This window comes from Amborella trichopoda, chromosome 4 (genome assembly GCF_054954075.1).
Source record: "Amborella trichopoda isolate Santa Cruz 75 chromosome 4, AtrichopodaSantaCruz75HAP2 v2.0, whole genome shotgun sequence".
In the NCBI taxonomy this organism is placed as follows: domain Eukaryota; kingdom Viridiplantae; phylum Streptophyta; class Magnoliopsida; order Amborellales; family Amborellaceae; genus Amborella; species Amborella trichopoda.
In genome coordinates, this window is record NC_142339.1 from 34,195,205 (window position 1) to 34,217,867 (window position 22,663).

A 22,663-nucleotide genomic window follows, 5' to 3' on the forward strand; every position below is an offset into this window, starting at 1 on the left:
GAAGTAAAGAAAGTTTTCCCATACGTTTAAGCCCCACGTTGTCTTTTAACACTTTCTGATGTGATTTTTTTTTAGGCACCAGGTGAGTATATCTTCATCCCATGCGATCTCTCCATGAGACCCCACAATTATAACATACCAGCCTACTCATGGTCCAAATCTGTTTAAAAGACCAAAAACATCCGTCATTGCGCTCGAGTAAAAGTAAAATAACACACTGCTTCTGGAATCCTTGAAACAGATATGTGAACGCCCATGGAAGTTGTGTAGTATCAGCTAGCTGCAAGGCAAGTCTCTCCTGTGCAAACCACCAGTAGCTGATTCTTAACATATATAGGGAGGAGAATACGATTGCCGACTATCTATCAAAGAATACGGTATCCATGACAAAAGCATACGGTATCCATGACAAAAGCAACAGCGTGGTGTGCTCGCCCCTTTGATGATCGAGGTCCTTTGTTATTAAATGATGTTGCCAATCCCCTCACAAGGGTTGTAAAATGTTTGTAATTGGCCCTATATTTTGTTATTTCTTCAATAAAACGGGTAGGGGCCTATCATCCCTACTGATCCACCCAACAAAAAGAAAAAAGAATGAAAAACATATTATTCACAGCTCATATCTTCAACCTCCTTCCATCGTTGTTATCCCTTCAAGATGTGTTCTGCACTGAATATTTTTCATGGTCATTGCAGGTAACTTAAATGTCTTCTCACAATCAATCCACTACTTCAAAAACCATCTTGACCTATTATTACACAGTTTAAAAAAAAAAAAAAGACTCATAATGGCGTAATGTATTCCCCATATATTCAGAATATCATTGCTGCTTCAATCTATATAGCATCAATCTACCATTATTTTATATAAATCTCCCAATATAAAATAATCAACCCAACCATTATTTTATATAAATCTCCCAATAGCCAATTTCCTATTCACTTGCACTTCTCAACATATTCATCCATCAAATCAGCTACAAGATAAAAACATTTATGCCTGCATATGATCATGCCATCAACTCTAGCTTGAAGTTCTGAATCCTGTAAAAGGCATGTCTTGTAATTCTTTTGTAAGCTTGCAACATACCAGCAACAAGCCAATAGAGCACCCAATTCGTCCTGTCCTATTTGCCAGGACATTATCCCTATGTTCCCACATAAATTATATATCTGTTTTTGCTAGTGTTTTCCCTTTGGGAAAGGTTTCTATACTTCCCCTACAGCATAGAATATCTATGCTTCCCCTACCATCCAGCCGTCCAATTTTGATCGAGTGAATCACTCACCGTTTGATCCTATATCTAATGCCTTAGACTATTTTATTTTTAAGTTTTTTTAATACAAATTGTATGAATATAAAATTTAGTACATATCATATTCCCATTGGGGAGCACCTATAAAAAATATTCAAATAAATTTTTCGATAGAATATAATGACCAAAATACCCCTTGAAACTTTCAAGGTAGTTTAGTCATTTTATTTTATTGGGAATATTTTTTTTATATACTTTTATTAGTGCGAGTTTAATAGAGGATTGGACACCCAAAATTTGGTGTCAATAATTAAAAAGAAAATAGTGTAGAGATGTGACATTGTGATTGGGGCAATCTTAGCCCTCCATTCAGAATGGAGGGTTGGATAAGGGAAAGCATATAAGTTTCATGTTGTAGGGGAAGCATAGAAAGCTTGCCTTTTTCCTCTTTCTTCAACTGAATGTAGTTATTAGTGTATGGAGTAATTACGTCAGAACTCCAATAATCACGTATACAATTCATGCCTCTCATATCAAAGCATTAGCAGCTCCAGCTTCAACAATCTGACAGCCTTGATGCTTTCATCATAACTTAAGCTTATATGAAACCTTACGAGAGAGATGCATGAGGCCATGTTGAGAAATGGCTCTACAAGTTTTGAGGAGTTAGGGATGTATATTTCAGGATGGCAGCAACAATCCGCTCCTTATCCCGTGTTGGAAATGCTTCTAAGAGCTTTCCATTCTTGTAGAAGTGGAAGAGGGGTACTGCCTGCATAGGACCATGATATATGCTTAGGATGATATCAAAAGATTCACTGGAACAAGCTCAGCAGGAAGTTTATGAGCAAGAACACAAGTTCAAAATGTAAAAAGAAATTCTTTTTTATTAGTAAAAGCATTAGAACCTTTTTTTTGCCCCCTTTGACTGTTAAAAACAGACACATTGATGAAATTTGATATATTTTTGGTAAATTGAGGTGTTTCTCGGTACGTTTCGCAGTAGCAGATGTCCCTCGTAGTTTGGAACCGCTAATTAAATGAAATTTTATTTAAAGAATGCAGCTCTATTCAATGGGAACCAATGTCACGTATGCAAACTATGTCGATGTTTGTAAGGCCATGAAGAAAAATAGCAGTAAAGTAATGATTTCTACAGAGATTATTCAAAAGATCAATGGTTCAGAAAGTAACCTGCCTACTTCAACATTCAACACACAAAAACCAAAGATCGATTTGCGGGATGCTCCTTGGAGGCCCCAGAATTTTAATATACAACGAAATGCAACTATCAAAACATGTAAAGATGAAATGTTGCAGTGATATTGTGCATCCATGATAAAGCATGTACTAATTCACTATCAATGGCTAAAGTATTCCATTAGTGAATTTTTTGGTCTATTAAAGCCACTTTGATCACTAAATCATAGCACTATTTAGCTGCTCACAACCATCCAGCCGTCGAGATCTTGAGCTCACCAGAACCCAGCATGCACTGCCAGTTTTGTGAGTGTTGGCAGTGAACTCCTTTCTGAAAAGGATTCAGGATGCCATAATGTATAACAGACGAGAAATTCAGGGATACAGGGAGTGATATTGTGATCCACTCAACCAGACATTCTGCAGATGTCAACCATGAAATTTGTTGACATCCATCCTCGAAAGCTACTATCAGTCATCCAGAGTTCAACAATGTGTTTGCGGCTTCAGTCTTCCCAATAGAAAGGGGGATAATGAAACAAACAATGAAGTGCTTGCGGCTGGAGTCTTCCCAATAAAAATCATGGTCGATAGAGTCCTCTTCAACCCAGACTGCCATGGAGCACAGAGTAACGGACCGTGGAGAAAAGCCTTCGAAACAGGCCCAATTTAGCCCCAGGAAAAGCCTAAAAATGGCCCTTAATACGCATCCCCTAAAATTCAGCTCAAACAAGTGTTTGGGGAAAAAAAATTATAAGAAAAGCGAGAAATGGAGAACATACACAGCCCGTGTATGGTCATGAGACAAATTGCAGAAATGTCCCTGAAATCAACTTCCAACGGCATCAGGACCATCCCAGATGAATTTGGGAGGCCATAAAATCCTTAACCCCCCAATTTTGTGGAAAACGGATGCCCATAGGCCCAAGTTTTCAAAAAGGGGGATGCATACTATGCAGGTCTTGTGATCCATGATAACCCTAAGAATTGCAGTTTCCTGCAACATTGCCCCAAAATTGGGCAAGCTTACCGCATCAGTCTCTCTTAAACAACGATCGAGATCGCGTTCAAATCCAGATATGTTGTTCCCCTTGCCGAGAGCTCTTCATTCGGTATACGATATGCAAAAGATGGTCACTCAGATTGGAACACATCTTAGAGAGAGGTTGGCAGTTTTTCATAGCTATGCAATTCACAGTCCATGAGACACCTTGACAATATTTTCACAATAACTCCACATCCGTGCAGCACCTTGGGCAAAAATTACAAGCATTTTGATTGTCACATGAAGGGCTTCACAATCGCATATGACAAGCCACAATCGGGGCACAGATTGAGGGTCATTCGAGGCGCAAATCATGGTCGATTTGGTGATGACACAATTTCGAGTTCCAGCAACTTCAAGGAACCCTTCTGCCAAACGGGGTCTTTTTCTGCGGTTCTTGATGCAAAATGATCCCAGCGGATCCCCCTTCTTTTTCGCAGTTGTCAACAAAGAATCGATCAAAACAAGTTTATGGAGAAGAGCATGAACTCCCAAATCGATAAACAGCCGGAAATCCGCCAACTCTTTGGGGTTTTGAGCAAATTTGACACCAAATGACCATGGCAGTCAGATCTACATGTTTCCAATGGACAATCATTTGTCCTGTTGCCGAAATGTGCAAAATGAAGACCGCATACCATGTGGATAGGAAGACGCTCCATTTTTAGGGACCTAGGTTGTCTTCTTATCCATAGTTCTTGTGCAATTTAAGTTCATGTACAATTTTGTCTTTTTTCACTTCACCCGAATTTTAATCTTTGATTTTCCACCCATCAACCCAACCAACAAATGATAATAACCCATGTATGGAGCTTGTCTATATAAATCCCCAAACCCACCTCATCAGGGGGATTCTCTCTTGCTGTCATGGGTGATGAGATGCAAGCACTTGAGAAAAATAATACATGAGAAATTACCATCCTTTCTAAAGGGAAGAAGGGCGTAGGATGTCAATAGGTATACACTGAGAAGTACAAAGTTGAAGGAACCATTGAAAGGTATAGGGTAGATTGATTGCAAAAGACTTCACTCAGAATCCTGGCATAGACTACCAAAAAACGTTTGCTTTTGTGGCCATGTTGAACAATATCGGGTCATTCTTTCTCTAGCTGCCAATGAATCTTGGCCTCTTTACTAGATAGATGTAAAGAATGCATTCTTGCATTATCCAAGAAGAAATCTATATGGCCATGCCTCAAGGTTTTAGATTAAAGGGGAGATAGGAAAGATGTGCAAGTGAAAGAATGCAATTTAGAAACTAAAACAGTCTCCTAGAGCGTGGTGTGAAAAAATCTAGTAAGGCCCTGCTGAAATTTGGGTTTAAAACAGGTCAGATTGACCATGCACTCTTTATAAAGACGAAAAGTGTTGGGATTACAGCCCTTATAGTATGTGTTGGTGATATTGTTGTGACAGGGAGAATCTAAAGGACAATGAGGATCTTAAATCATATCTAAGCAAGGTGTTCGATATCAAAGATCTAGGCCTCATTAAGCTTTTTTTTAAATTGAAGTGACAAGATCAATGAAAGGGATAGCCATCTCCCAAAGAAAATGTGTGTTGGACCTATTACAATAATCTAGGATGTTGAGATCTAGACCAATTGATACTCCTATAAAATTCAATCATAAACTTCATGGAGAAAGGAGAGTTACTCGAAAATCCTAACCAATATCAACGAATAGTGGGAAAGCTCACACACCTCACAATCATATGACAAGACCAAACATCTCTTATGCGGTTAGCGTGGCCAGCCAATTTATGCATGCAACACGTAAACCACATCTTGATAAAGTATATCGAATATTGAAATATCTCATGTCCGTTCCAAGATTTTTCTCCTCTCAAGGGCATTCTAATGTTGTTATTTATATTGATGCTGATTGGGCTAGATGCCAAACAGATGGGATATCCACAACTGGTTATTATACTTTTGTTTTAAGAAATCTGGTTTCTTAGAAAAGTAAGAACCAAAATGTGGTAGCAAGATCTCAAATGTGAAAGTTGAAGATAGGGTTATGGCTCCTACAGTTGAAGTAATGTTAAATCAAAAGTATTATGTTTAATTTGGGGGTTAAAGTTAAGCTTTACATGGCGTTGTATTGTGATAATGAAGCTGCCATTCATATTTCCAAGAATTTTGTATTTCATAAAAGAACTAAAAATATTGAAGTAGATTGTCACTTCATCAAAGAGAAGGTTGCTGCTAAGATCATCCATACTCCTCATGTGAAGTCTAAATATTAATTTGCAGATATCTTCACTAAAGTTGTTGGATGGAATAGACTACAAGATATCACAAGCAAGCTAGGCATGATTGTTATCTATGCACCAGCTCAAGGGCGAGTGTTGGAAATAACTACATATTCTTGTATTTGATAGGTATAAATGTCTTTTGTTTTATTTAGGACGTATATGTTAGTATTATAATTAGGTCATCTTATTAATATAAATAAGAGATGCATGTTGGTCTATTTTGACCAATACGCCACTCTCCTTTCTCTTCCTCTTTCTCTTCCGTTCCCTCTCTCTCACATCTCTCTCTCTTTTCCTTTCTTTCTTCTTCCTTCTCTTTCTCTGTCTTACTACGCTCTAATATCTTACTTCTACTTCTCTTCTTTTCTTTTCTTTAATTTTCTCGAGATTATTTTCAACTTAAAGCACACATTTTTTCACAGTGAGCTAGATCACAAAATTACCACGTAGGTGAGTGTAAGGAAACGCTATAACATTTGTGCAAACTGCAAAAGGCTTTGTATGAGTTGAAACAGGCTTCATAAGCATGGCACAAGAAGATTGCAAAATTCCTGGTATTTAGCAAGCATATTGTACCACCAGCAGATTCAGGTTGTTTGTAAAAGAACAAGCAAGAAAGGTAGCAATTATGCTAGTCTACGTCGATGACTTGATTGTCACTGGTGATGTTTAGAGATCAAGCATATCCAGGGGAACGTTTCTGTGAGGTTTGAGGTGGAGCTAGGGGAGCTTAATCACTTTCTCGGCTTGTAAATAAACCAATCCAAAAAAGGCTTATTACTTTGCCAAAAGAAGTATACAACAAACATGTTACATAAGTTTGGGATGGCAAGCTGCAAAGCTATCTTGACACGTGCTGAAATTAATGGGAAGTAACATTGGGATGGAGCGCGTGAATGTAAGGCTATAAAGGCTATTTGACTCTTTCACAACCAGATATTGCTCATGTACTGGGAATTGTGAGCAGTTTTATATAGAGCCCACCAAAGCCTCATCTGGAAGTAGTTCGGTGCATTTTACCATATGTGAAGGGTACGGTGGATGATGGAATTATTGACAACTCACTGATCAATAAAATGTATGTGTTCAACTTAGGGTCGGCAGCGATATCTTGGGGCATAGGGTTGGCAGCGATATCTTGGGGCAGCAAGAGGCAACTGACGGTGTCCTTGTCTACAATAGAAGCTGCGTACCAAGCGGCATCAATGGCAGCTCAGAAGTCCACATAGCCAATGTAGTTGATGCACAATTTGAAGAAAGAAACTAATTACACAGCCGTACTATATTACATCATTCAGCTTGCAGAGAATCAAGTGTTTCATGCAAGGAAAAAACACATTGAGGTACACCACCACTTCATCTGGGAAAAGGGACTAAGTGGATAATCGACCTTTCGCCCATGATGACAGAAGAGCAAACGGTGGACGTGTTCATGAACGTTCTGAATTTTTCAAAGTTTGCAAAATTCAGAAGTCAACTCTGTGTCATGAGTAGAATCTCAACGTTGAGAGTCACCGCTAACTCTCGTACGCCCCAGAGGGGCTAGGCCACATGAAGAGGTAAAAACTGTGGATGATGCTTTGGAAATAGCAGATTTGTAATGATCTTTGGATTTAGGATATGATTTGAGTAAGTTTCCTATTTGCGTGGCTATGAATTTTGGGATAATAGGAAGAGCTGTTAGAAACTATTGGGATCAATTTTGTGGGCATCTCACATGCAAAAACTGCCAATGTTTGTGGGATTAAAGATTTTGACGTTCACGAGTAGAAAGTAGTTACAAAAGATTTTGGAAAGCTTTGACAAGATAACATAATTGCAAATTGAAGTTAAGGAAAGGTGTTATGTCTTCATATGTATAGAGGACTGTCATGCATTGCTTCTTTAGCCCTTAATGAAATAAACATCTTCCTTAAGCATGAATGAGAGATTATGCATTGCGGGAAGAGAAAGGGGGCATTTTGAGTCCAATCTTCCTTTTTCTTTTTTCTTTTTTTTTTCTTTTTTTTTTTTTTTTTGATATGCAGGTGGTCATGGTAATGAAACACAACAAGACAATCATCCATGGTGACGGTTCTCAGTTGGGTGTTCTTCACAATTTGGTATTTACATTTGCCTTGTGAACAGCTGCTTGGGGTGGTGCAATCCTTCAACGGAGTGACTATACATTTCCAAAGATACTTCATGCAATAATTCAACGATTTCCATCATAGTTGTTGGAGCCGGAGAGAAAGTGGGTGCAGGAGCTTGGAATCAACCTATAGATGAAGTTACCTTAGAAGGGCCTAAAAGCATTGCTTGGGTAATGCTATAAAGTGATTTAAAAATCTAAGAAATGTATAATTCACCTCTTAGCATTATCTATACACATGCACAATATTATCTCTAGAGTCTGAAAGTCCCACAAAAATTCGACAAAACTGAGATTAGAGGGCTATGATAAGAATCAAAATTAGGAATTGCCCAGGACCCTACAGTGAACGGGATGAAACAAGGCAATTCCCTATAGGGAGAACCCCCCCATTAGGGACAACCCCAACAATTCCCTTTTTGGGACCATTCGGGATTTTTGGAGCAAGTTCGCCAGTTTTCAACCACTCATGCAAACTACAACCACAAAATGGGAAACATTAACCGTTGACAGATGTCGCTAGCTAGAAAATTATCAAAAAGCAAAAAGATGGCACAAAACTAAAGATGTCAACTTCAAAGTTTAAAAACCTTTGAAACTTTCCCTAGGATCAAGATCCCTTCAAACGATGATCACGTCCCATTTTCAATGGGGTGACAATCCCCTTCCAAAGCAATCAAGATCCCTTTTACTCAGGGATCAAGATACTTATAAGATGGGGATCAAGCTCCCTTGATGGGGGAGCGAGCTCCACTCGGGCTTCAACTCCGGGATCACTAGAGGGAGATTCAGAAGGGGGGATTGCCACCTCCCAATCAAGCTCCCCATATCTATCGTTTCTTAGCCACAGCAAATCAAGGAGTCGGTCAATAGAGTGTTCAATTGTTGGATGACATATCTTGTCTAGATCCCTTCTACAATAGGTGTGAGAAAAATACGGTATTTCTTTTATTAGACCAAGATGTATTCGCTATTAGTGCTGACCGATCTTCATAGAAAAATGAGGAGGATACACGCTATTCGTCAAAGATGAGAGTGCATCTATAAAGAAAGTAATTCCTTCAAGAAAAGTTAAAACACCTAAAAACTAAGTTTTTTGCATGAGGATCATAACACCTACATAGGCATCATACACAGCGTCAATACGTTCAAGTCCACACAGTGAAAACCCCAAATATTGTTACACAACAGTACACATGCCCCAGATAGCAGTGAGCTTCCTCTTTTACAATTCTCAAGCCAGTAGTCCTATTTACATCAACTGATCATAAGCATCATATCAGATAAGGGCAGTTGGAAATTATGCCCATTCCAACAGACAGGCAGTACTTTGTGGAAGCTGACCCTTCCTGCTATGCGTTAAGGTATTTGATTAGAATAAAACAAGTGAATCTTTGAAGGAAAGTAGGCAATGGCTAACAAAGAGTTTTGGGATTTACATGTGGGGGATCTGGTAAGAAAATGGAAGATGGTGGTTAACAGTTCGGTGCATAAAAACCCCACTCATGCCTTAAGGAGAAAGCAACTATTGGGAATGCTCAAGCTTAGTTTTCATGGAAGCCCCATGGGTATTCCAGTCCATCAGCAGTTTGGGGAGTCACTATGGACCACTTTGGGTTCATTTTCAAAGCATATGAAGTTCCAAAGGGGCAAGGGAGATGCTAAAAGGACTAATGAAACTTCTCACAGGGGTGCACATTTTGTTCTGATATTTCACAGATTCTCCCGAACTGGAAGAGATTTCTCAAACATTATTCGATAGGCAAAGGGGAGGGGAAATACATGACCTTTGTCGAGTAAGCCAGTCACTTTTCAGCGTACCTCGAATGGCTAACAATCTAACGGACTCACTAGCACGTGAGGGCAATAGTACTCTATTGGTAGGAACAAGCGTTTGATGGTTTGTTTTTTATCTTCTTTTCCTCCTCCCCTAACTGTTCACATCTCATTCATATGCCCCTAGGAAACTTGATGTAACAGCCTCTTGCAACAATCAGAAAAAAGGGAACACATCCCATGGTTTACCTCTAGTCACTATTTGATTCAAACTGATTGCGTGGACAAAAGAGAAGTCAGCAAAGAGGAAACAAGTTTCATTGTGAAATTATAGAATATTGGAATAAATGAGAAACAATGAGATGATTCTTTAATCTGCGAGACTCTCTTCAACATGTTATGACTTAGTTCCCCTACACAACATCTCCCAACATATTTTTCAGAATGTCAATTGGCCTTCTTTAAAAAGGATTAATGAGTTCTATGTTTCAACTGTTCTGAATTCTCTAAATGTACACTTGCAAATTTTGCTTCTTCAAAATGGAGTTAATGAGCGCTATATTTCAACTGTTCCGAATGCTCTAAACCTAGGAACACATCCTTAAGAAAAGACAAGAAAACAAACAAATGAAAAAAACAAGCAGCAAAAATACAACCTATTCAAGAACTTGTTTGCGACATGATATCTGATGACCTGCAAAGTATGACTAGCGAAAAAAATTATCGATTGGAGCAGCAGATTCCTCCGCACCTATTTAAAGGATACCAGTCCCCAATGAGCTACAAAGAAGAATAAGATGAGCAAGCATGATTGGATGATTTCTTTAGTTGATTTTAGTTTATTACAGTTATTTTCTATTTTAGTTTTAATTTATTTTATTTTTGCTTAAAGAGAGGGACAAGTAAGGTAATTACTCTAAGTTAGCATATTTTATTTTATGTTACTTTAAGTTGGAATTGTATCATCATTTTAGAGAAGGGTGTTAATGACTTTTGTAGTTACATTAGAAAAAGAGGTGTGTGGAGGTCTAAGGGCCATTCATGTGATTTCATAGCAAAAAAAAAAAAACAGAGAGAGAGAGAGGAGGACCTTTGTTCATGGAAAAGAAAGCCTAGATTTCTTGACTAGGGTGTTTGTATTTTGCCTGAAATTGCTTAAATCCTCAGTTTTCTTCACCAGCAATCCACATCAATTGGTATCAAAATAGAGGATTTGGGAACAGAAAGGGGCAAAATTTTCAATTAAAGCCTAGGGTTTGTTGATTTCGGAATAGGAAATATTGATTTCACCCTAGGTCTTGCTGATTTCAGCCTTGGTTTTGTTGATTTTGAACTCGCCTTTTGCTAATTTTACTGCCTATGGTGTTTTTTTCGATGAATCCATGGCAACAAGAAGGGGATAAAGAAGAGGAACTCTCATAGATCTATATCACAATGCCATAAATGAAGAGATTGATGATCTCAGAAGGCAGGTCAACAGCCTGCACAACTTGGGAACATCACTCATGGGAAAGACAATGCCCTTTCCATCCAAGAAGATGTCAAGCACAACTCTCTTTCACCGCCATGCTCCGTCTGAGGAATCGAGTGAAGAAGAAAGTGATAGAAGACCCAAACATGGGGGACATCATTCTAGGGTTTTCAATTTGAAAATGGACATTCCTAATTTTGACGAGATTAATTTGACTCACATTTAGGGGAGACATAATCTTGTTGCTTGTGAGTACAATTTGGTTCGTCATATTGATGAGGCCGATCATGGAGAATCTTAATTTTCATCAAGTTACTTCCAAAATCAGCGGGATGCAGATTGTGATACACTCATACATGCTCAGATAAAAGATAAGATCTTGTAAGAGATCCTATCTATGATAACGAATAAAATTTTGTGGTTGAATCAATCTTTGATGAAGAAAAAGATTAAGGGCTCCAAGAAGAATCAATAGATGAAGTTGTTGGTTCGACCATTGCATCTAGTGCTCATCTCGATGATGCACCCTTGGTCTGCTCTAGGGTTGAGCCAAGGCAATTTTAGCAAGGTTATATGGCTGAACTAATGCAATTTCAACTAGTTCATATGACTAAATCGGGTGTATATGGCACGTTATTCCATCGACATACAATGACTCTTTCCTCAAGGGTTTCTCAAAAGTATATATGAATATATCAATTGATTGCAAAGCCCCAGTACACAATCACTGCTGTTTGATTGGGCCAATAACCCACAGGTCCAAGGCCTCGAAGCATAATATTTGGCATGAAGAAGGTTGTAGGACTAACACAAAATTTATCTTAGGCGACTTCAAGACTCGAGGACAAGTTTTTCCAAATATGGAAGTCTGATGTAGGACAAAATTACCTTTATTTTAAACTTTTGTTTAATTTGAAAGTATGTTTATTTCAATTTTAATTTTAGGGTTTATTTTTTAGGTTTTAAATTTTTTTTTGGGGATTCTAGGGTTTTATTATATTTTTAGGATTTCAGGAGTTGTTTAGAAAGTAATTAGAGTGCTTATGGAATATTTTGTTTTAACAGGGATAAAAATATCATTAAAAATTTTGTTTTTATTAAGATTTCTATTGCAATTAGAATTAGGAATTCTTGAACTCTAAGTAAGGTCTTTTATTATAATAGGGTTCTCTAAAGAGAATTTAGAATGGGCAGTTGAGTTCTGAGATAGTTTTTCTGGTTTAACCCATGCAGAGCCATTGAAGCCTGACTTGTAGGCTTCCTCTTGAAGATTATTTCATTTTTCGTCCATGAGAAATTCTTTCTACATCAATATCTCATCTTTTGCATGACAAGATACCAATGCCAAGAGCTTTTTTTTTTTGAAGAACGTTAACAGTGTATTTCTAAGACAGTAATGGTTACAATAGGGAGAAGACCGAGAGCCCCCACTAAGGGTGGCTCTTGGTAAAAAGTACATCAGTGAGCCATATACATAAAGGGCTTATAATACTCGCCCGTTTACAATGATTTACAAGGATTTTCCAAAAAATAAAACCAAAAACCAGGGAAGACACTTTCCTGATTTCCAACGGAGCTACAAAGTGCGCCTATGGTCCGTGACAAAAAAGGAGAGGGACTTGGCGTTTTCTTCCTCTTGGATTGACCCTAGAGAATCTAATTTTCCAAGCTTAAATTTCCCTAGAGAACTACACTAATCACACATGATGACTCGAACAGCCAGATTGTTATAAAGTTATTCTTAGATTAGATCATTGGACACAAGCATGGCTAGAAGCAAATACTAAGTGAGTCCTACTTATTAACAATCTAACGCTTTCATCTTTGCGTAAGGAAACAAATACCAGCCGAAGCATGTGCCAAAGAGCAGCAGAGTAATTTATTTGGTATAATAGGAATTCCAATAACAAAGGCTGACACCATGACAGGTGTCATAGGAAAAATATAGGTTATATTTTCTTTAAAAGGTAAAATATGAAATAATTTATTTTTAAAAAAAAAGACAAATGGAGATTGTTTTCTTCAATCTACAACCAATGGATGAAGAAAGTTTGTTATGCGGTTTCTTTAAAATAGATGACTAAGAGAATATAGATGTTCATTCTCCTTCCTAAGGCTTTGAGCAGTCTGGCTGACCATATAAAAAGCTATAAGCATGATGAGCGAAAAAAGAAACTCAGACACCATAAGCAAGTGAACAGCCAATTTCTCACCAAACATACGAAACACCATAGCAAAAGGTATACTAGAAAGAGAAATCAAACAAAGAATATGAATGACAACACTAATATGACACGAACAGAAATTGGGATAAAAAACAAATGATACTTAGATGACAGCAATTCGGATAAGAAAACAAATGATACTTACATTATACTGGTCCATATAAATAGATAAGATAATCTATCAAGGATGCGTTTGAATGCCATGTCAACAATCATTGGAAATCATAAGGGATTCGGACTAGTAATGTAGAGTTCATGTAAAACCAGTGTTTGCAAAATCGGGCGATCTAAGTGCTAACCGTCCAGTTAGATCGGAACCGGCTCGTGGTGGCCAGTTCCGATTTTGGGCAGTTTTGGTGATCAATTGGTATTTAAAATAAAATCAAAAAAATGTATAAATTTTTAAAAATAAGGAATTTGATTTGTAATGCATTTTTTAATATTCTTTACATTATGATAAAGATTAACAATTATTTTGGTCAATAATATTCACTTTTATAATTTTCCCATCTTTTTTAGTAAATTTTAAACCTACCCCTACACACAAATCGATTCGTTAAAATCTATCTTTTCATTAATTTTCAACTTCATTTGAATGTGTTTTGTTTTAATCATTCTTTATATACTTTTCACATTTTAAGATTTTTTTTTTTTTATCGCTTTTAATTTTTCAACACTTTTTTGACCGCCCGAGACTTGCCCGGTTAGAGCGGTTGAATCGGCAGGTTAAACCGCTTCCGAGCCCATGTCCGGTTAACCATTCCGGTTCGATTTTGCGAACACTGTGTAAAACAGATCAAGTGACAAATCTTCCACTTCAAAATACTGCTAAATGGAATGAAGCCCCATTACTTTAAGAAAGAAAAGTGCCCTGAATGAAAAAAGGATCTTTCCTAAAAACGCACTCTAATTTTCAGTCGTTCAGCCACCTCTGTCTGCTCGTCATACTCATCAATAACCTGTAATGAAAGCAAAAAGTCAAATCCTCTTACTATGTTCTATCATAGAAAAGACGGAAGTATCCTACAATCGTAGGCCTGTTATCTCTGAAAAAAGAAACGAACTATTAAATGATCATGCACCACAACTCAGAAAATAATTCAAATGAAGATCAAGCCTTCAGTGAACGATCTCAGGTGTGGGACACGCTTTACACTGCACATTGCATGCCCACAGTTAACTCTTAAAGACCTCAACAATGTAAACAACATCACTAAATCTAATTGCAAGAGAAACAATAAATGTGTTCATATCAATTATTTCATTACAAAGTGAAAATTGTTCTTTCCATTCTATTTGATGTAAACAATGAAGATACCACGACAAGAAGAGTATACTAAAGTCAAGGTGATTAAGCCAGGCTTTCAATACAACACATGAAAGAGTCACAAAAAATAACATCACATGCAATGAATAAATATACATTGACATGAAGTAGAAACTCAAAAGTAATAAGGGTTGCGAGAGTTGTTGAGGGTAGACCATGGGATAATTTCATAAGAGAATGGATTTGGTAACGTGCATGTCACCATACACTAGCTAGCTTCAACTAGCACTAGGCCAAAAAGATAGCAGAAAAGGGTGAACGCTTTTTAATCAAAGGATTGTAAGTGGTAGTAGGAAATGGTGAACTCTAAAATCTTAAACCATTTTTATAACAATTTGGTATCAGGTACTTTTAATCATTTTTAACCTTGTGGGAGTCTAAATTTTTTGAATTAGCATGAATCTATCAAAAAAATCTTACTAAGTATAATCCTTATTATTATTTGACTAGGTCAGCTGTGAGACACAAATGTCATGTAGTGTTGTCGTTGTCATTAGCATGACCATCATGCTAGGTGCCTGATTCCCTTAACTACAATCATTATTCCTGAAAGTGCTCCGAGCAACATAGCGTTAGACCCCAATAAAACATGCACTGGCATGTGCAATATATTAAAAGAATTGGAAATTATCTAAAAATAATTAGACAAATCAAATAATGGCATAGTTAAACACCATGTGGCAATTTATTCAGGTTACATATGATGGAACACAACCTAACAACCAAACCATGAAGAACCCAAATTTCAAAAGAGTAACAATTTTTCAGAGTGAGACTAGGTCATGCACCATACAGATCGTTATTTAAAAATATTCTCTAGATCATTTGTAGATCATAAACAAGTAGTCGTGTTTCCCTTTTAAAGAATCACATGCAGCTATGCTAGATAAAAGCATGTAACTGACTTCTATAAGAAAAAAACTCTCTTATAGAGAGAATAGATTTTCGAACATTTTAAGTAGCATATTGCTGCTATTCATTACACAATGAGATGACTCGCGACCTAATCACCAAATCATGAAGAACCCAAACCCCTAGTGAACAATTTGACAGACTGAGACTAGAACATGCACTATACAAAACATTTTATTGACCATTTAACACTATCTCACAGATCACTTATAGATCATATATAAGTTCTGTAGATCTATACATGCTAGGAAACTTAGGGTTGCTCCAATAGACAATAAAAGGCAGAAAAGTAGACTTAGGTCGTCTAGTCATGTGCAGCGTTGACCTAGAACAATACCGGTTAGGACGGGTGATTTGGTTCGATTGGAAGGACCTAAAAGGACAAGGGGAAGACCCCAAAGGACATGGATGGAAGTAGTGAAAAAATATATAGTGACTTACGGTCTGACAGAGGGTATGGTGCTCTTGATAGAGCGAAATGGAGGAATAGGATTAGTGTAGCCCAACCGCAATAGTTGGAATAAGGCTCCAACGATGATCATAATGATATAAGTGCAATATTTTTGTGATATATCCCTTCCAAAGAGTCATATGCAGCAATGCTAGAGAAACGCATGTAAATTTCTAGAGCCAAAAACCCCTTTGTAGACAGATCATGGGTTTTGAAACACAAGCAGTCAAAAATATGCATTGTATGTTGTATATTGCTGCAAGGCATTACAAAATGAGACGATTACTGACTATATCATAAACAAAATAAATAAAAGGGAGTTAACCTTTATTCAAAAAATAAATAAATAAAAGGGAAACTTCTCAAATCACCTCTGAGTTTAAAAATTGGACATCACACCCCTAGTGTGTGATTTGATAAATTTCAAAATTCATAATGAAGTATCCTTTGATGGGGTATTTGAAATTTGCTTAAAAGAATGATGGGTTATTTGAAATTAGATCAAAGTGATTTCATAATTTTCACTAAATAAAATGTGGCTGAAACATAATTAAAGTATTGACTAAGCACTCATAAGAAAACAGATGTGCCAATGAGTAGATGAGAAACTAACATGGAATTTGCAAATGATCCCTCACAATATACAAAATGGGGGGTCGTATTCATCAAGATTCCTTCTTCTACAAGCAAATCATGTATTTACTAGCACTATGCTTAAAATAAAAATATAAAACAATAAGAGCATGTGATAGTAGGGAATTATTATTGGTTCATGGTTCTTATATACCCAATCATATATATTGAGTTTTCATGGATCATCTTGTCTTCCTGATAAGTACTAGTGATGCAGATTGTGTTGAATATCTGTTTCACCATTCCGTAATACCACTTTTCCATCCTTGCAGCAAACAACATCTTCCATGATGTTAATTACAGTTATTGAAGAACAGTGGCATTTTAAGTTGAAGCTAGCCTTTATTTGCTCAAACTATTTTCAGTTTGCATTAGCTGCCTAGCTAAGCCATATGAATTAGCTAATGGTGAGCATCCTTTGTCACCATGAATGATGCTCATGCATGTAAGGCACATGTACGCATCCACCAGTGCTCAAAGCAAGTATGACTCTGCATGTGTGCATGTACATGCATGCATACTTGTTTACATAGTAATCAGTTATTGCATAGAGGACTAAGGGAAGAGAACTTAACATACTGTAATATTATGTTATCTAGTTCGGAACCTACAGGCAAACGCCCAAGATCCACAACAAAAATTAAAATTAAAATGGATGAAAAAAAATAAAATCTCACATTATGCTTCAGGAAGATAACAGGTGTTTCCTTATTGCCAGATCCCTTGCACAATTTTGAAAAACCCTGCTCTATATACTTGCAGCTTCCACAAGAAGTCCGGTAAAAGTCCACCACAACTAAAGAATCCTTGGCCTTCTCCAAGATTTTGGAGAATTCCATATCAGTCATAAATTCTCGTACGCATTCAACTGGACAAAGCTCATCATCTTCATCCTCTGCACAGTGCCCTTTTTTGTTTTCATCTAATTTTTTTTGGCTGTCAGCAGCTTGAAAAGCATGACAGACTTTCAAAGTATCCAGCTTCTTAGCCTCAATGACAGGAGGAACATTTTGACTTGCTAGAAGAAATTTAACATGATTGAAACCCATGTGTAAAAAAATAGGAAATCCATAGAAGAGTCCAGAGTAGGGAAACACAGCTGGAATTTTCTTAACATTGAAATGAACTCTATGATGAAGAAAATTTTGTCGTTGCATGGCCACAAAGCAGATGTCAATAGTAACTGGAAGAGTATGGAAGGAAATCTGGAATCAGATATCCATGTACCGGGATTATTTTTAGCTTACAGCTGTACTTATCATTACTTGGTCCATCTATGAAAGATCCTCTTTAGACCATTTTCTGTCAACAGAGTTAAAGAATACAAGTATTAATAGGCTTATAAATAACAGCTAGCATCGGAAAGCGTTAAAAGAATCACATCACAAACTTTAAGGAAACATATGCCAAAATAACCATGTTCCTACTAAGCAGAATGATTCAAAGATTAAATCCCTGTAGTTCAGAACCCTAAATTCATATCAGTTGAAACTATAGCATCGTTGTAGCTATTACTATAGCAGCACAGTTGCGATCACTATAGCAGTACCGTAGCATTACTATAGTGATCACTCTAGCAGTTTGTAAAAGTGCTGGTATGTTTCCATACAATCACTTGAAACACTAAATTTCTTAGAGTTTTTGAAGCTGAACAAAAGAAGTTATAAAATTCATCTAGGGTTTTAGAGGTTTTTCAATTTCTCTAGGATCTGCTACTATAGATCTATGTTTCAAGAATTTTAGGGCTTCATACAAGATTGTCCTTGTACCACGAGTTCTTCAACAACAAAATCATTTCAGACGCAGGCCACGACAGCTACTTATGATGTCTCATGCATCTCTTTCTGAGGCACTTCACCAGGTTCTTCAAGCACTTTCAGATCCTTCCTTGTCAGGTAAACCTTGTGCATTATCCATGTATTCTCAGTTTATCTTGGTTCTTAACCCTGGTGCAAACAATAATATGCTTAGAATATAGTCATGTAGGAAATCACCCTCTCTAAATTGCAAATTGTTACGGTTTGTAGCCTTTAAAGCCCTTGAGAGCATGTAAAGATAATAAATATAGGGAATTGTGCATTTCAATGGGAGTGTATGTTGGTTAACTGACCTAGGGTTGGCAGTCTATAGCCTGGGACACGTTTAAAATTTTGTTCCCCCAAAGCACAAGCACCATTGTTGAGGGTTTTCTCGGAGGGTCATACCTTATTGATGACGTAATGATCCCAAGGATGGTCTAAAGGCCAAGAGAGCTTCGTAGTGGCGTGTGCACTGCCATAGGCCTCTAAGATGGAAAGCCAAATCCTAAACAAACTTTCAAGTGGTATGTATGTTTGATATCCCCATTCTGAGAAGCAACTCTATAGACACATTCTTGTACATGCACATAGAGAAAGTCCCCTTATGCATGTGACTTGCTCTTTAAGGGGGAGAACATGTAATTCACTTACTAGGACCATAGTTCTACTATTTATTGGCTAGCTTTGATGGGTCATTCATGAACCCCTGCAAGTGATTATGGGTTATAAGTCCCATTGAATTAGTTAAGAAAATAATCATGGATCGTAGTTTCTAGCACGGGTGGTGTGTCGTGACAATTACTTTTCATGACCCATTGGGACCAATACATTTGTAGGGGGGTTTATGAGTGTTTTAGAGTTTTTAAGACCTTCAAAAATATTTTTTTCAACTTCATTGATGTTCATACGATTTTTGGATTTTTTCAAAATTTTTAAAAATATATTCTATGCATTAGAATTCTAATAGAAGCATATTTGATATTTTGGATATCAATAGGGGCTAGTTTGGATCCATGTGCTTTTTTTTTTGAGGGGTAGGGGGTGGGGGGCTAGGGCCCAGCTCACACACATGGAGGGCCCACATGGGGTGGGACATGGGGCCCACATGGGCCACACATCCCACATTGGTGCGACACCCCACCAAATATAAAATACTATATTTTTTATTACAGAAATCCTGGAAAATTTGTGGAAAAGATATTCACAGAATATTTTATGGGAGATCTCCCACTTATGTAGGAAATATTTCATAAGAGAGACTAAAAGCAAATTTTGTGAGGGATGCGATTTGATATTTATGAAATCTTTGAAAATTGATCAAAAATTTTTTACTCTGAATTTCTACAGTGTTTATGTGAGAAAAAAATTCTAGACAAGATAGAGATGAGATTTAACTGGTCTTATCCTAGATTGACTAGAAGTAGATATGGGTAAAAGATTCAATGAATAAAGTTTCTAGATTCCTCCCTAAATAATGATGAATAATTTAAGGGAGGGATGTCACTAAGTTAATTTGTCTCACCTTGTATATTACCATAAACTCTTTGGATCAAACTAAATCCTGATTGAGATGGGAATAACCTAAGGCCAATGAGGCCCATATAAAGGGCGTCTCTCCACTCATTTTCAGCACAAGATTTTCAAACATATCTCTCCTCTCCCTCTCTCCACACCATCTTCTTCTTCTCTCTCTCTCTCTCTCTCTCTCTCTCTCTCTCTCTCTCTCTCTCTCTAAGTGGTACGCCTGCCTAGAGGCCTAGGGGTGGCACACACCACATAGAGCATAGAAAGGGGGCACTCCCATCCTGTCTTGGTTAATGGGGAGGTGCCACGTAGTAGCATGCCCCCAAAGGTTTTAAAAAGGGCCTAAAGAAACTTAAACTATAGTAGCCCATACTCTCAACCGCATAGTTTTGTGATAGGGTATTCCAGAGGTGCTTCCATGTCAGTGGATTCAGCAGGACCTAAAGATCAAGTACACCATCGGTTCAGTAGGGTGTGCTAACTCCTAAGGTGGTAGCCCTAGGCAAAGGTTCAGTAAGTCTTCCCAATTTTACTTATTAGTTTTATTTTAGGTATTGATTCGTATGTGTTTTAGAAGTCCTAATTGTATTAGACGTCCTATTTGGATTAGGAGTCCTATTTGGATGAGGATTCCCAATTAAACTAGGATTCCTACTTAGATTAGAATTCGTTATTGTATTTGGATTCATATTGAAAGTTTGTATTTAGCGTTATGAACATAGTTTTTTATTAGCAGTAGAAGTCAAAGATTTTGAATTGTAGTAGATTTAATTTCTATTTATACATTGTACTATGGCACCTGTAAATAGAAAATCCAGTTGTCAATAAAAACATTCTTAAATCCAGTTGTCAATAAAAACATTCTTAAATTTATAACCTGGAATTCTACATAGCCACATCTTACACTAATGCTTCTAAACTAAGAATTAGCAAAGTGATTTCAATTAACAACCACCCATTAAAGATGTCCACAGAATTAATTGTTCCTCAATTAACCATGAGTTATCTGCTTGTCAATTAATAGATCAAATTTTATTGATTTAGATCTTAGTTACCAAGATCTCCTAACATGCATGACAACCCTACTCTGGGAATGCGAAGACATGCTCCCACAGCAGGATGACAGAGATGTCACAATCCCATGTGGGGGAAGTGTGATCCCAAGCCAATTGGAGTTAGAGAACTAGTTGATACACCCATATTATTTGTATTTTCAAAAGAAAAAAGCAATAATGACAAAAGAAAGCAATAAATGCATATGCATCAAAAAAAACCAATTGCATGTCAAAAGAAATTGTTAAAAATCCTCTGTTATCTATGTCCTAGGATCTAAGCGTCCATAATATATTTGTATGGGAAGTTTTGTCTATACGACATTCTTTTAAATAATATATAAGTTTAGAGGTGCGTGAGGGCTTGTTTGAACCTCACACCACTCTCTCTTCTCTCTAAAACGTCTCTCATATGTCTCTCTTCTCTCCCTCACGTCTCTCTCATCTCTCTTCTCTCTCTTCTTTTTCTATTTTCTATTCTCTCTTTCTGGATACTCTGACATGGTATCAAAGCAAATCTGAACTGTTCTTACATCATCCCCTTTCTTCCCCTTGCCTTTCATTTTTCCCTTTCCTTTCATCTTCCCCTTTGCTTTCCAGAAAAGAAAAATAAAACAGGGAACCCTAACTATTGATGTTGATCACGACAAGAGGTACCCTAGGACTGTTCGATCTTGGATTAATTGATCTAACCCCTAGGGTTGCCTCTTAGGGTTTTGTGTGCAGAAGGCCATGTGGATCTGTTGTTAGTGTGATGATGCAAGTGTGCGATTTCTCTTTTGAGATCAAGAGCTACAGTGAGATCATGACCTAGTTTGTAGTTGCTGCCAGTCTGTGCAACTGTCATGTGTTTTCTCTTTCGAGATCAAGATCCATAGAGAGGTCATAACCTAGTTACAATAGTGGCAGCATGGTGATGCTCAGATGTGTTCAATGTGATGTTTCCCTAATTCGTTCAAGTGTGAGAATGTGACCAGATCTAGATGATAAGTATATCTCTCCCCTTTAAATGGTTTCTAACATTGTATTAGGCTTGTGTGAGTGGCTAAAATTTGCCGATCATGGTTATCCTCTTTCCCACTTATTTTATATACTCATGGATAAGGATATTAAACCTGGAATCCTTAGTCTTTCTAAAACTGTGCGGATATAAATCACCTTTTTAAAATAAACTAAGTCCAATTATGTTGCATGGGCTCAATCTGCTCAAAGTATCCCTTGGTATAAAGGGGGAACTAAAATACTTGACTAAAGACAGGCCTAGTAAATCTAATGGTAAATACGTAGAGAGTGGATGAGAATCATATAATAATGACCTAGTTGTGGAGTAGCATGGAACCCCAAATAAGTGCGAATATGATGTTTCTTGATACAGCTAAAGAAATTTGGGACACTTTGAAAGAAACATATTCATCAAATAAAAATATCTAGGACACTTTGAAAGAAACATATTTATCAAATAAAATATCTCTCGAGTTTATGACCTGTTTGATAAAATGTTTCAATTGCAATAGGGTAATAAGAGTGTGAATCAGTATTATGGTACCCTCAAGGGTAATGTGGAAAAGCGGAATCTATATCAACCTATAGCTGGTGATGTGGAAT

The 22,663-nt window shown here is 37.1% G+C and overlaps 1 protein-coding gene across 2 annotated transcripts; it reads right to left on the reverse strand.

Annotated features, from left to right (window-relative positions):
* Nucleotides 1-1,531: 1,531 nt before the first annotated feature.
* Nucleotides 1,532-17,777, reverse strand: LOC18428691 (Thioredoxin superfamily protein). Of its 2 annotated transcripts, XR_016054365.1 has the most exons (4): nucleotides 17,361-17,777; nucleotides 14,266-14,319; nucleotides 7,868-8,015; nucleotides 1,669-2,028 (listed from the first exon to the last, which is right to left on the reverse strand). XR_016054365.1 is itself a non-coding variant. In XM_011623022.3 (3 exons), exons 1-3 carry the CDS (start codon nucleotides 17,730-17,732, stop codon nucleotides 1,906-1,908), a joined length of 549 nt encoding a protein of 182 aa, XP_011621324.2. In that variant the 5' UTR covers nucleotides 17,733-17,777; the 3' UTR covers nucleotides 1,532-1,905. The 2 variants fall into 2 exon arrangements, 1 of the variants encoding a protein (XP_011621324.2); XM_011623022.3 differs by lacking the exon at nucleotides 7,868-8,015 and having other exon boundaries at nucleotides 1,532-2,028.
* Between the last annotated feature and the right edge of the window lie 4,886 nt (nucleotides 17,778-22,663).